The following is a 15,724-nucleotide window of genomic DNA, read 5'->3' on the forward strand; positions in this document are numbered from 1 at the left end:
ATGTAGTCATCTGTTGTCCCAGGTTTTGTGATCTTATTCAGATGTCCTGCATCATTTTTTTCATACCACTTCCTCTGCGAAGCAGTATTTGTCATCCAATCTAAATCTATTTTTTGTCTGCCACCCTCTTCCTGTTTTTAGCTAATGCTTTATTATAAGCAGCAGTACCCCCCTTTGATTGTACTCTCCTGTGTAACATTATGTTCCCATGTCCCTTCTCTTCGGTATAAACATTCTTAGCCTACTTGTCCTTATTTCATATGGCAGCAGATCCATTTGCCTTATTTTTGTAACCCTTCTCTGAGCTATGTCCAGTACCTTGATTTCCCAGAAACATAGTGTTTATGGTACTGTGTTATGGAATGGTGACTTTAGCATCCATAAGTTAAACTCTCTGCCCTGTAGCTAGTAAATTTGATTCATCTTTTGTCACTGCTTCTAAGGAATCATTTTTGGACTGATGACATCCACACACTTTTCTTCCTGTCTGGTTGCCATCACTGTCTTACATGTACTGTGCTTAAATTACATTATCTTTAAAGCATGACCTGTTATTTACCCATGCTGAAATTAATTTGCCATTTTCTGGCACATTCTTTCAGCCTCATTAGGTCCCTTTGCGAACTCTGTCCCCATCACCCAGTTTTCCCACTGTTTTGTTCTCCACGGATAATTGTATTTCCATTCTGTCTGATAATGTTTGTTGGTCCAAAAGTTTCACTATCAGCTGTTAGCAAGCTATTTACCATATTCCATGGTTTGATTCTGTCAGCCCTTTTTTGCTTACTGTGTGATTCTGAGCAAGTCACTTCAGAATGCACTGCCTTGTAAAAGCTCCATATCAGTCAGTGCCCTTACCCTTGTTAACAAACAAACCCCAGAACAGACCTGAGTTATAGTCATGGCCTTCTCTTCTGCCTTCCACAGCTAGCCTCAACTCTTGATCTCCCCTGTAAAAGAGTTTTGATCCACTTTACTATATTCAAGCCTATTTCTTCTGTCCTGGTTATCTCCAGGAGCATTCCGTATGGGACAGTGTCAAGCACCTTGGAAGAGTCTGGAAATGTCTCACCTACCAGTATTTCTCTCTTCAGTTTGTAGTTATATCGATGCTTAGTTGAAGTACTCTTTCCTGATGGACAGTTCTGAAACTGTAACCAGGTTTTATTCCTATCAGCAGCTGTAAATATTTAGAAGAAACCCACTTATAAATGGGTGAGCCACACCGTGCCATTTGTTTATAGTGCTCTTATGGTTTTAGTGTGTTGTAACAAGTCTCACCTGGTCAAAGTAGTGGATGAAGCAAATCAGATGAAGATTCAACCAGATGAACTAAATAAAAATAAAAACATTTTAGCAGGAAGGATAATCTCCCATAACCCCTTACTTATATTAGCTAACTTCACAGTTGCACAAAAACTCGGAAGTCTTCTAATCACTGCCAGTGCACATGTAGAATCCACACTGGAAGTGATTCCCTGTACAAAGTAGAGACTGGGGATTTTCACATTGGGAAAGTATGCTTGGCAAGCTAATTACTTGTCCAGTTTACAATAGATGAAGGGTAAGGATGTTGCTCATACTCATCAGTTGCTTATTTGGTGTTAATTACAGTGGCCAGTTGCTGACCATCATCTCTCCAGACCTCTTTCCCAGCTACTTTTGCAGTCTGCATCTGCTGTTTGTGTTTGTAATTTGTCTGCCTTTGTTTTGCACCAAAGTATTGCAGTATCTTAAAGTGTGACTGCAGTTTTTCACATTATTTCTCGGTAGCACCACAGACAAGTATGCTTTTTTAAACTTCTGGTTGAATCGCAGTGCACTCAGTGTCACCACTACTACTGCTTAGTAGCATGAAACAGTAATGCTGGAGTGTGAAGATTGATGTGTTAGTGCCTGAGAATGTGGTACTGATGGAAGCAGACCAACAAATAGCTCAGTGAATTTCTGGCAAGAGTGAACCCAGACAAATGCAGGAGAGGAAGATGTCAAGGCAGTCAGTGACAAGGCCTGAGTTTCTGGTTCCTTTTCATAATGTATTACCTTGTTGTTGGCCCCTAGTCACTATCCTCATTCATAATTTTCTAATGATAGGTCATCAGTGAGGTCTTTATCTTTGGTTTTGTGTGTGGCGAGTCAAATAGTCAGCCATGCTTGAATGTGGCGCACTGTTTTTCTAACCACATCCCTTCAGTCACTGAGCTGGTAGAGTATTTTATATGATGCAGGTGTTGGGCCTTCAAGCTTGAGGGCCATTTAGTGGACATGTTTGTGGGTCTGAGTAAAGAACTAGGAAATGCATTCCCCTGCTTTACTTTCCCAGCTTCACAGATAAGTCTGAAACCTGTCAAATGTGTGGTAGTTAACAAAGTTATGTAAGAACAGTATTTAGTAGTTAAGGTCTAGTGTGAGTCTCTTATCTTGTCTGTATTCCTAATATGTTCTTCTCCCCTCACATGGTAGATGAATACACCCACTAGTATTATTTGAGTATGTGACTTCTGCTACTTCCCCTGTTCCTGTACCCCTGGAAAGAGTTAAAGGGAGTGTGATAATGCAGGTGTCGCACCTTCTGTAGCAGATTACTCCGCTGTAGTAGAATCCTTTGAAAATGCCTTGGAAACGGATGACATACCAACTTTACCCTCCTCCATTTCCCTATCTGAGGGCCCCTCCTTTTATGAAGTCATCAGTTTCATTAAAGCCACTTTAAAGTGCTCCACTGTTTATTTAAAACACACCAAGTTTGACTACCTCTCCACTCAGATTCTGTTGTGTAAGATATGCAATTTTTGTAGTCTGAAAGAGTACTATTTTGTGCTTCAGAAGGTCAAACACGTACTCATTCTTGTCCAAGTCCTTTTAATGCATTTGTTAAAAAGGTATTCATTTAGTAACTGGAAAAGTGAGTCTGTTCTAGCCCAACTTATTGCTTGAAATATTGTGAGAACTATTGTTTCTTGCTACTCGTTTTCTATGTGTATCTACTATTCATATTTTGTTATCGTATGATGCATTTTCACTTTTGCTGTTGATTTTCTGTATTTGTTTTATTTACTTTATTCCTCTGGAACCATGTCAAGGCAGAACAGGATCAAGTGACCAGTCCACTTACCCAGCCAGACGACCCATGTATGAGTAGCATCATGGGAAGTTAGGGGCTGGGAGCATGGAGGTGAATGGAGGTGAATAGTTTACACTAGCTCACCTCGTCCACCTTGTAGGGAGGAATGTGGTGCAAGCCACTGCAGTGTTGCCCCCACAAAGAGTGTGAAGTTGTACTGACAGCATCATATGTCAGATGACATCTGTGCTAGACGTATAGCTGGAGGAACATCTAGCCTTCATGTGGAGCAGTTAGGCAAAGAAGGGAGGAGATCCACAGAATGACTAGATCCACTCTGAAATATGTGGCTCTTGCTTCAGAGTAGCAAACTCGCTTATTAGGTTCCTACCCCAGGTGAAGAACCAACGGGCCATAAAGTCAGGGAATGAGTGGGCCTAGGTCGCAATAAATTAGCCAAACTGGGTTCTTGAAGAAGATCCCAAAGGTGATGGCTTGAGAGAATTTAAAAGACGTGACGTCTTAATTCCTGGGCCCTTTTCATCTTTGACACGTGCCACAAGAGCAAAGATGTTTGTAGTGTAAATGTATGGCTAATTTAGAATAAAAAGTTAACCACCATGTGTTTCTGGGAGGGGTCGGAGAAGATTGGAGTACCTGATGTAAATCATCCAGTATGTTGAAAGCATGTAAGCATCAAGCAAGCAGTAACCAGAGTTCAGGAGTAAACACTGGACTATGAAGCTATGAGGTAGAAGCCTTACCAAAGCGTCACCATGCTGCCCCAGATTATTTTCATTCTGTGATGTAGTGTCTGTAATAAACATCAATGCTGTCTTGGGATTTCCACCACATGCACAAACATGATGTATTTTAGGTTTGGCAGTTAGACAACATTAAAAGAGCTTAAAATGCTTCAGTGCACATTGTTACATCTGCATCTTAGAACTCTGGTACGCCATGCTTCGTTCTGTTCTTTCAGCAGTTTATATATGAAACTATTAAGGAAAAATATAGTTTTTGATAAGTTTGTCACAAGGCTGTTTGTATGAATATCCACTTTTACAGTTCAGTTGTGAAGCCTACTATAAGTCACATAGTGATATATTTAATTTCATCCTCTAGATAATGGAGCCATGCACTACAAGTTTAAAGTAGTTCTTGTTGAGAAGAACCCATAAGAGGTCTGTCTGTACTGATCAGTAATTTTGTGTAATTTGTAGTGGTCAGAGAACCCTGTATTGGGTTGTGGGGAGTTTACAACTTTTGAATTGCCTTGTGAAGCATGTTGTCTGCTACAAAAGTTTATTTAAATTGTGACTGTGTATCATCCATGAATCCTTTCTCTTTATGTATAGATGCTGTGTGGTGACCTAGATTGTACTTTAAAGTATGCTGTGCACTTTATAAGATGCTGCTATGGGGAACCATGCATTGTCGAATGTTTGTTCTAAAACACATGTACTTCTGAGATTACTTTGTCGTAGGTGGGCCAGTGCTGCTGTTTGAGTATTTCAGATCCTGAGCACGAACAGGGAACAGCACTTCTTAAATGTAAATTACTTTCCAGCCACATGGTTTATTTTGGTGTTCTAAAGGCAGTTATTCTGCTTATGTCACCAGTGTATGGGGAGTGGTCACAGACCTGTTAAAGTTAGTAACACTGAAATTAACATGATGTGTAACTGTCCATCTGTATCCACAAACAGGAAACAAAAGGTTTTTCACCCCTTCCAATCACAGAATAGATGCCAGGTAGCAGAAGTTTCTAATCAGAGTATATATTAAACTGTTTGTGCATCTTACCTCCTGATAGAAGTTTTAACTGGGAGCTGTGAGCTGCTAAGTGAGTTATTTTTGCCGAGATGAGGGTTATGATAGTCTAATGTTTACTTTTATATAACATGTGTGCAGCTGATGATGAAAGAAGTGCTAGGTAACTATTTGTTTTGCCACAAGTCACCTTTCTGAAGCACACTGAATCAGCAGGTGTTACTTACATATCACTTTGTTGCTTCAATAAACTTGTTGGTCAGAACAGCAGATATTTCCAGAAGTATTTATTCATATGCTTTTACCTGCTACTGTAGTACCTATTTATTCCCGAGATGCATTTCTTCAGAAAACATGCCAGTTTGACACTGGTTCAGGATATACTTTTAGTTTGAGGTGACAGCATTACACAGCTATCACTTTGGCTTGTTTGGCATACACCATCTTGTTAGAATTTGTAGTGTTACTTTATCTTAGAGATCAAGTCAGTATTTAAAAACCTGATATTCAACCTGGTATCTATCTGAAATACTTTTTTTTTTTTTCAGAACACACATGCAGAATATTAAAGACATCACCAGCAGTATTCACTATGAGGCATACAGAGTGAATTGCCTAAAAAAGGGAGGTTTGATTTCCAATGGCATAGACGAATTAGATGCTGTGTCAAACGAGATGTGAAAGTACGAGTTCCTGATCGCCTTTGATTGTTTACCCAGGACCTTTTCTTAACATGCTGCCAATGTTACCTGACCAAAATGGGAACCTGTCTGTTAGATGTCTGATAAATATTTCTGCTGCACTGATAATGTGTTAACTCTTAATGCATTCATTTCTGTTCACAAATGTGGCTGATGAGTGTGCAGGAGGCCTGTGACCTTTTATTTGCAAAGTAACTCCTGGCTAAGTTTAAATCACAGTTTGGACTCTTAAGTCACTGTTTAATCAAAATGTGTTGCTTGAACCAAGGTAGGATCTCAAGAGTTTTTAAGAATGGAATAAAGTGATTAGCATATTTAATTTTTCATGAGTGGAATTGGTACAGACAGCTCAGTCCCTTTTTCAAAAGGAATGAGATCTAAAATTGGATGTACAGATGGTAGCAGTGACTTGTGTCGTTTTATTATTTATGCAAAAAATCATGATTACCATTGCAAATTGAGGAACTAGTGATTGAGAAATGTTTGCTGTGTAGAGTACCTTCATTATAGGTGCTTAGGATTCTGCAGCAAAATGTAGAGCTAATTAACAGAAAATCTCAGGAGACTGCTACAAGGTATATGTTATGTAACAGTTTATAGGAACATGTAATTAGACAAATGATTTTACAAGTTTTAATGACAGATTGGGAAGCCATGAATAACTGTTTCTGCCTCAGTCACTTGTACTTGGGCAGTCTGTAATGATATCTCAGTTCTATTCCCTGAAGGAGTATGGGAACAACTGAAGTAATTAGATGACTTCTCTTCACTCGGAAATCTAGAACTGAAATATTTATTCATGCATGCTAGAGATGGTTTGAAGTCACATTATTCTTATTCTTTAGTTTACAGGAGGCATGCTTTCAAAGTGTTGCATTAAAGCACTCATTTCTACAGTGTTTATGCAAACTGTCTGTGGATTATGAAATGTTTTTCTTCTGGCATGTGGGTGGCTTCTCAATGTACAGCACCAGGTACACTTTTTCTTCTGAGAAATGGTTTGGAAATGCATGGAAAGTAATAGCCTGGGAGCACTTTCCATTCGTAGAAAAAAATACATAGCCCTAGAGAGCACCTTTTCCACTGTTAAAACTTTCACTTGCAGTTTGTGTAGGGCACCGTGGTTTAACAGAGGGCAGAAAAGACAAAGTCCTGCAGCAGTATTTTTATGTAGACCTAAAGCTGTATAGTAACCATTAGAGCAACAATTTTTATGTCGCATCACTATATTACAGAAAGACTTAAAGAAATTTTAGCAATACAGCAGTGTCCTTGTTGTACCATTCCTTCATATGATAGAAGCACATTAACAAAGGGCAAGGCGATGGTGTATTTTCTTGAACATTGACAGATTAGATCTTTTCAGTAACTGAAAATTAAGTGAAACAATGTGTTTCTCCTGTCCACCCTGTTGGCATCTGCCATTATTGAGTGATTATGTGCTTTGATTTCCAGTGGAGCAAAACTGCTTTTGAAAAATGTAGCTTTGTGCTGTCTTTTGACATTCAGCTGTTTGTGACATAGTCAGTGAATATGATAATTATAAGCCCAAACATGTTTCACAGAGATGCTGCTGCAGTGATGAGAAAACTCTCCAACCTAGTTTGTTACTTTCTTTGTGGACATGAGCATGGTCATCAAAACAAAAGTACATATCGTGTCTGGCTCTTGGCTGCTTTGTGAGCAATCCAGAATTGTTTGCTTCCTTGAAGGAATGGGCTTTTATGTTACTTCAAAGTGTCTGCAGATTGAACTCTCTGTTATCACTCCCCTCAAGTGACTTACTGCCGTCCTGTCCATATTAATTTCTCTGCCTGTTAAGGCTTCAGGTTTTGGGACAGGCTGCAGCTTCCTATAGCCCTGAACCTGACTACAGCAGATAGCTGGAGAATAATTGGATGAGTGCATTGTCTTTAGTTTTGGTGGTTGTTTTGCAAGCCATTAAAATAAAGTCATAGATCAAAGGTGTCATTGCTGTCAGGGAGTGTCAAAGCATTCTGGCTAATATGGAAAGAGCCGATGTTCTGCTTTCATGCATTGAGGGAGAACCACTCAAGAAAACAGAATTCAAAGAATGTGTCTAGGAAATTGTTTTTGTAAGTTCTGGGATATACTGTTCGATTTTCTTGGAATCAAGCATTTTCAGTATCAGAGTATTTATTATTATTTTTTATTTTTTTTTTACGGTTAACTCAACTTGATTTTTCTAACGGTACCTGGACAATTAAAGAAATTAGAGTAACGCAGGTAAATTTTACATCAGCTGTATCAGTGTTTAACACAGAATATTTCTAGGTTGCACACTCCCTTGCAGATGCTTAGGTAACACATAACTGTTTGCTGTCATACAAGCAGTCAGCAGCTGACGTAGCAGTTCAACTTGATTAGCCTTCATGCAGTAATTACTTGTTAAGTTGTGGGAGCATGACTGCTCCACGGTGTGTAAACGTTTGCAGGTCATCTGACTACTGTGCTGCAGTGATGAGATGTCTTGCTGGTTTTCCTTTCAATGCAGAGTGGGAATCTAAGATGGTTTTATATGTTATGTTATTAGGACACAATTTGCACTGATTGAGGTTATGCAATAAGCCTAGGGCTTAAAAGTCGCCATCTTGAATAGGACTAATGTATGTAGATGAGAGAAATATATGTTTGATATAAAATTAAAAACTACTGCATTGCTGTAAGACATCAGCATGTGATTCTCTGCCATTGTAGGTTTCAGTTTTTGTTGGAAACCCATGATATGCAATTGCTTGGGTACCAGGCACAGACTGCAGGAAATGTAATGTTATGCTAAATTACTTTTATTCATTTTAACTTGTCAGTATTCGTTGCTCCAGTTCCTTGATCGGTAATGAGATTATTGCTACAGAGTATGAAGGGTGACTGTGTAGTAATGGTGTTTTGTGGCTGAGTAAATGAATGTGTATGACTAAGAATGTGTGTAGTAAAGAGAGTCCATTGACTGTAGTGGTAAATAGGCAAAGCATGCAGAATTGTTGGTGAATTTTGTAGTAGAGTTAGGGTTAGGGAGTTGCCTTTCCCTTTAATATGAAAGTCAGTTTGGGAGGAACAAACTTTGGAAGAGCATTTCCATCTTCTAACTGTCCATCTTTATTGTTATCTGTCTAATTTTGTGACCCATCAGTCCTGCTATTTTTAAACTGAGTAGTTAATATTTTTCTAGACTGATTAGAGCAGGTGATGATAGCCACTACGAAATGAGAAGCTGTATGTACTTCCTGCTGAATTCTCTTCATTGCAGTAGCCTACATAACTTTGTGCATAGAGCCCTCATCTGTTGAATGATGCATCTTGATTTATGTCATGGCAGAGGTTGAATATTCAGGTGAGGCACAGAGTAGATTCTGGTTGTGATCTCCTGTAAGCTACAGCACTGCGATTCAGACTTCGGGTACTTGTTTTCATTCCACATTGCTAAAAAATGGCTGTTGACTTCTAGTGTTTTAATACCACAAGGCTGCCATGTGGCATTTGTTTTTAGGTAGGATCAGTCAGATATGACAGAAAAACCTTTCCTAAGTGCCTTATTGCCTGCACCTCTGTTGTGGCTTGAACATTGGACCCTAATGTTAAATTGGCCACAACCTTGATTGACTTAATTTCACAAGTTACGTACTTTTTCATTTCTCACACTTTCAGTACATGCTCTCTTCCTTGGTTATGATTAGCACAGCTAAGAAGATAATCCCTTGCAGGAGATTCTGGTTAGATTTCCCCTCAGTGATGCTTTTTGTCAAGCCATCTTTGAGAATGAAGTCGTGACTGCATTAAAATAGAGACTACATTAAAACAGAACACGACTTTGGAAGCATTAAAATAGAGACTACATTAAAACAGGACATGACTTTGGAAGCTTCTTGTACTCTGAATAAGTCAAGGTTCAAGGAGGAGCAAACTAGCAACACCTTATCTGTGGCTTATAGAGGCCACATTTTCTTTGTTGTTGGGTTACTTGACTGATTGTAGGATGTGAGAATGTACAAGGAATGCATCCACAAACATTGCAGAACACTACTTTTAGAAGGATAGCTTAAGTCCAAACTAGCATTTGATTCACTCTTTGAGGTAAACCTTGGGTACCAGATCACTAAACTGTTCACATGCTGAGCCACAGTCTTCAAAAGACAGCCTCTCTTTCACAGTTCTGCTTCCTCTTTGATGGCCTATTGTCTGTAGCTTTTAGGGTCCCTTTCACTGCTCAAGAGATGTATGTCGTTGGGGCCACCTTAAACTTGCTTAGTCCACAACTGCTTACTAGTACAAACACCCTTTCACACTTCTTGCCCAGGTTATGTATCAGATGAAAATACCCAGCAGTAAGTTTTCTGCATTTTAAGGCCCCCACTTCTTTTATTAGGAGGATCTTTGAGTGATTTACAGACTGTGAATCCCTATTCATTATTGAGATCGGAGAAGCCACTATGTCATGAGAAGTCTAGGCACTAAGACTGACATCATTAATACTTGTGACATAGATTGCTTTCAATTCCAGGTAAATAAATAGCCAGTTGATCAGCTTTATGCCAGCATTCTCCTGATTCTTGTGTGGAGGAGGTCTTGGAAGCTGCTACACATTTCTTGAAATGGATAACTTTGCTTTATGTGCCTGAATGTGCTGCTAACTGACAGTTTTTTTTAGCTTGCTAGCCTGTTGATGCCATGGTTATTTTCTTCTCCTTAGATGTGTCGATTTGTTGTTCTCTGTATGTTGTACTCTGTGGTTGCACATTCATGATCACTGAGAGTGCAGAACTGAGGTTGAGGATTTGATGCCATTCTCATCTGGGACTGTATTTTAACCCATCTACCACCGCAACTAATCTACGACTTTCATTCTTTCCTGTCATCATGTAGTACTTTAATCAGAATTTTGAAGCCATGGTAAAGGCAGTTGTGATGATAAAGCATCGTTGGTGACCTTGTTTGCCCACTGCACAGCTTATCTTTATCAGTTGTAAAATAAGATGGCGGCTTCCTTTGGACTTGTATTCACAAATTTTGTGAAGGATTAGGAAATTTCAGTCACTGGAAGTGGCTGTACAACTCCTGCATTTCTGCAAGCTAAAAAAGGCTACATCTTTCAACATGTGCCATTTAACTTTTAATCTGACATAGGACCAGAGATCTGGATTCATCAGTGTGACTCTTATCCAATAAGAGTTATTTTATAGCTGGCAAACATGTTAGGATCTGTCTCACTTTTATTTCACTCTGCTGAACTCGAGTCTCATTTACCTCCAGTAGCATAAAAGCTAACAGTCTGACATTATCCAAGGATTTTAATATTCTTTTCCCTGTAGACCATGTTCAGTGTCATTGATGGCTATGTATCATTACCATGATATCCTCAGGGTACATTGGGTCTAGTCTTAAGTGTTTACACAGATGTTTCTGTGTGTGGACCCTGTATAAGTACAGTGAAATAGTTGCCTCCGGTATTCCTGTACTGAAGGCAGTTTCAGAGTTTCATCTAAACTGAGTGACCAGTCTCAAAAGCCTGCTTTGCTATGATGAATATTATTAGTGTGCGTAATGAACATGTTACACACCTTTGGCCTGAATTTGGTCCATGCTTTTGACATGGAGCTCCTGGAAGGAATTTCTTCAAAAACATATTACATTGCTAATATTTGAATGTAGCCAATAATCAGAAGGTTTGTGTTTTTCTGCAGCCTGCACCAGGGGCTGGTTTAATAGTGTTTGTAGGCCATACATCATACCTTACCAGGTTTGCCTTATGTTCAGTGGCTAGACAGTTACCTTATCAGGGATATCTGTGTGGAAGTCACTTGGAAATCATCCTTCACTTTCTTCTACTGTTATATGTCTAGTCTTGGTGCCACTGTAAACTTCTAGGTGTTAGTATTCCAAGGGTTGTGGATGTAAGTTTTTTTGTGGAACTTGTCTGATGTATTACTAGAGAGGTGTCTAAAAGTGTGGATGTGGTGCTTTATGTGTACAACTGTATAACAGGACTGCCCACCCACAAGCATGAATACAAATGTATAATACGCATGTATGTGTGTCTGGTGCGTGATCCAAAGTAATCCAAGACTAGGAACACTTGTTGCCAGTTGGTTGGACTAATATATAATTTTTGTCATCCAAGTTCTTAATAGCATTTACATACATTTCCTGTCATACAGATAGCTACAATTTGTGTAGCAAGGCAGCTAATTGTCTGGCTAATGCACTTTAGTTTCTTAAAGGTTTTGCATATATTCCTTTTAGAAGTCCATAACAGTGGTGTGAACAGTAGCCAACTGAGCAGTGCTTAATAGAGCACAGATGGTGTAGCTTGCATGTAACTAAGCATGCAGTTTATTACTACTCTGAATATACTGCACTGTGGAAAACAAGTAATCACTTCTCTATGCATGCACTCACCTTTGCATAACAAACTCAAGAGGTGTGTGCAATTTGGAGTTGGGACTGATCTTTGATGCAACTTTCTTTGATGGAAAGGACTGATTTGGGAAACAGTTGTGCTGAGATAATGGTAAATGTGTCTGCTTCATTAGAAATATCTGTCAAAGATTTCCAGTAGAAAGGATGAGTTTAAGCCAGTAGCTTTTTTTTTTTTTTGGTGGATTGCATTTCCAGGAGTTATAATTCATACTTTATACCCTTTAAGCTGCTATACTAATGCAAGTACTGTTTGAATGCATTTAATAGAGGAAACCACCCTAATAACTTTATTTTATTATCATGATGTAAGTAAGGAATTTGTGATTTACATTTTAGGGATAAATACCGAAACAGAAATGCATTCTTCACTGTTACGTTGATTTCTAAACATGTCACTGCTATGACTTTTATATGAAAAGGCTACAGAGATCAAAACAAATGTTCTCACAGTAAAAATATTTCAATAAATCTTTTTCTATTTTGTTTTAAAGCTCATTGCAATTTAACTAGTCTTGCTTATGCACAAGGTCCTACTTTTCTTACTCTTGAAGGTGATACTGATCTAACCTTGCTTATTTCGGGCAGAATCTAGCACATTTGGGAGATGGTTGTTACAAAAGAGATGAAAAGCTGATTTCATAACATCAGAAAATGGGTTTAAATTGGAAAGATCTGTTAAAAGTGTGCAATTGTACTTTGTGTTCCATTCCTGCCCTTTCCAAAGGTTTCTGGTGGAAACTTGCCCAGTTTTGTCTCCATTAGAGACACAGAAGGACAGCCATTTTGCAGCTGTCCTTTGTCATACACTGGTACCCTGAAGTATTTGTTTGAGCTGCTCTCAGAAAAAAATTAAGAATGTATGTAAAATGCTAGCCTGAGTTTATCTCTGCATTTGCTGAACTGTAAAATCAAGCATAATTTGCAAATATCTGTTTGCCAGCATCCATTACTATTACGCTATCACACAATGACAGAATAAGTCACCAATATTTATTTTATTTATTGACATTTGTTGACTGGGAAGGTCCACTGGATCAAAGATCCATTTTCAGTGGAGGCCTGGGGGGAAAAGCTCCAAAAAATAGTGTCACATTAAACAAAGTTAGTGAAAAACTTAAAGCAGTTTATGAAGATTTTTACATAGACAAACTAAAGATTTTTTTACATAGACAACAGATTACAACATTGAGGCAAAATACAGTTTATAACAAAACAAGTATGGATTCCATCAAATTCTGTCTGCTCAACTTTTATAAATTGTACAGCATAGAAAGGAGATTGCCATTCTTAGGTTTGAGAGTCAATTTGTGTGCATGTGCAATACATTTTATTTTTGGAATAATGTCCAATGTTGTACCTGTTGTTAGTACATGAGATGCTCAGAATAAGACCACAGTCAGTTTGTGATGGAGTTCAAACGAGGTGCCAAGAGTATAGCGCTTGTGAACAGAATTTTTCTTGATAACAAAATGCATATTTTTGTTACTAAATACTATCAATCTCCCACCCATGTAGAGGTTTGTCTAAAGGATGTCAAACAACTGTTCTGTATTTATTTTCTGTAATTATGCAATGTGTTGCCATTCTGCAAAATATTTCTGGATCTGCTATGCAATTAAGAAAAGAAATGGGATGTTTACTGGATTGATATACTGTATCTGTAGGACTGTCTGTTTTGGGTGCATATAAATGTTGGTTGCTTCTTTCCAGTACAATCATGTATATTTAACTGACTTAAAATCTGGTTATTTCTTCATTTAGACTTCACTGTAAGTATTGTGAAATATGAGGTATAGGACAAAGCAGATAAGAATTGTATCTTCTTCTGTCTCGCCTTGTATTACTTTATTATTCATGCTGCTTAGTGTTGGATATGTGGGCTGTGCCCCACAAGGTTTGCATGTATGTATATAATCAAAAGTCATTTTTTGAGCAAAGTTAGTATTATGGTGTTGTTGGTACACAGTTTAACATTTCAAAGGACAGAAGCACAAATTTGTTATATTTCAAGTCCTCCAATCAGACACATTTTTTTCATCCCTTAACATATGTTGCAGTGTCATAAGAACAACATTTCTGTATAATGTTCTCAAGTCTCATAACATGAAACTTTTTCTTGTCTGACCTTTCATCTTTAGTGATTATGAAACCTACTGCCTGGTAACTTGAGGACTTGATTAATAGTCTTACTGAGAAAATAGTTTAGCCATTCAGTCTTTAACTGTTTCTGATCATTTGTCAGATCAATTGCTTTATGATATTTGATTTCTGTCAACCATTCCAGACATTTACTATAGCTATGTTTGTGAATCATACTGCAAAGGTACATAATTCTACAGTGAGTGAGGTCGGCACTGTCCAGTGTTTTTTTTTTCCTTTTGTATTTATATATCTATCTATCTATCTATATATATATATATATATATATGTATATATATATATATATATATATATATATAGTTAGATAGAGAGAGAGAGAAATCTCTACTATTCCTTCATAAGCAGGGCTTTTGCTGAAACAAGGACTTAAAATAGGAGCAGCGTTCTAAGTGCCTTTAATGTTTGGGCATTCTTGGCCACATTCTTGACAGTGTTCATTTACTGACCCACCACAGACCCCAGTAAATACACACATACCATCTTGATTCTTGTCACAGCTTTTTAGAAACAATTGCACAAAGTCCTGGCAACAGATGCCCAGTCAGAAGATGGACTGGAGAACATTATGTGCTACTAGCTTTACATATAACTTGGCAGGTATTGCTCAGTGCCTATGGCAATTTTTTTTACTCCTATGTATAAGAATATGAAACAAGATACCATTTCAAATGTTTGTTGCACTTCCATGGCTTTTAGTTTTTAAATGAATACAGTCTGTGTTAACTCAGTGGGGAAAATGCAAATTATTTTCTTGTAATGATTTAATATTTTGAAGAAGTGTACAAAAACAGATTAAAGCGTATGTTAATCTTTTGTTTTTGTTTTTCATTAAAAGGTCTAATAATATGGACTGTTTGGTTTATATGCATTCTCAAATTTAGCCTTTTGTATAAAAGTAAGATTTATGTGTTACATATGTATTTCCTAAAAATAAATATTGCGAATTGAGGTTGGTTTGCTGTGGCTCATGAGAAGTCGATGCAAATGTTTATTGTTGTTTTCTTATACCATTATGATCATATACTGAGATCATCAAGCAGTGTTTTCTCGATGCACATGCAGACATGACACCATCAACTTCTTTCAGACATTACATACTTTAGTTTATAGATATGGGTTCCCCTGTAGCCCCTTCATTTGCCAACATAGTTATTGGATGGTGGGAGTATCAGATTTTAAGGACTCTCAATAGGACTTTTTGAGTCCTATATTACAAGAGGTTCATCGATGACTTGGTTTTCATCATAGAAGGAGGGTTTAAAGAAGCTGAATTATTTATTGGAAAATTAAATTCTTGTTCATCCTTTTTGAAATTTACAGCTGGAGACATCGGTACATCCATTAATTATTTAGATGTCCATTTGAAATGGGACAACATAGTAATAAATTTGTTAGCAATATTCACAGAAAGATAACTTTTATGAACAGTTATTTACATTATTCTAGTCAACATCCCAAATTTATAAAAAAATAATATTCCAAAGGGGCAATTCATCAGAGCTAGTAGAATGAGCAGTGAGGATCATTCTTTGGCCGATGAATTTAAGCACATCAAAAAACTCTTCATGGATAGTGGTTATGAAAAATGATT

General features: G+C 37.8%; 1 protein-coding gene across 8 annotated transcripts in view; it reads left to right on the plus strand.

Moving 5' to 3' along the window:
* Window positions 1-14,979, plus strand: part of SEPTIN9 (septin 9) — a 2,307,078-nt gene extending 2,292,099 nt beyond the window's left edge. For all 8 annotated transcript variants that reach the window (XM_044085002.1, XM_044085005.1, XM_044085003.1 and 5 more), the window contains one exon: window positions 5,386-14,979. In XM_044085002.1, coding sequence (XP_043940937.1) covers window positions 5,386-5,518 — 133 coding nt within the window. In that variant the 3' untranslated portion in view covers window positions 5,519-14,979. The remainder of the gene's footprint in view (window positions 1-5,385) is intronic.
* The last annotated feature ends 745 nt before the right edge of the window (window positions 14,980-15,724 follow it).

The sequence above is a fragment of the Protopterus annectens genome, chromosome 10.part0 (assembly GCF_019279795.1).
Source record: "Protopterus annectens isolate FY-2018-M chromosome 10.part0, PAN1.0, whole genome shotgun sequence".
NCBI classification, from domain to species: Eukaryota; Metazoa; Chordata; order Ceratodontiformes; family Protopteridae; genus Protopterus; species Protopterus annectens.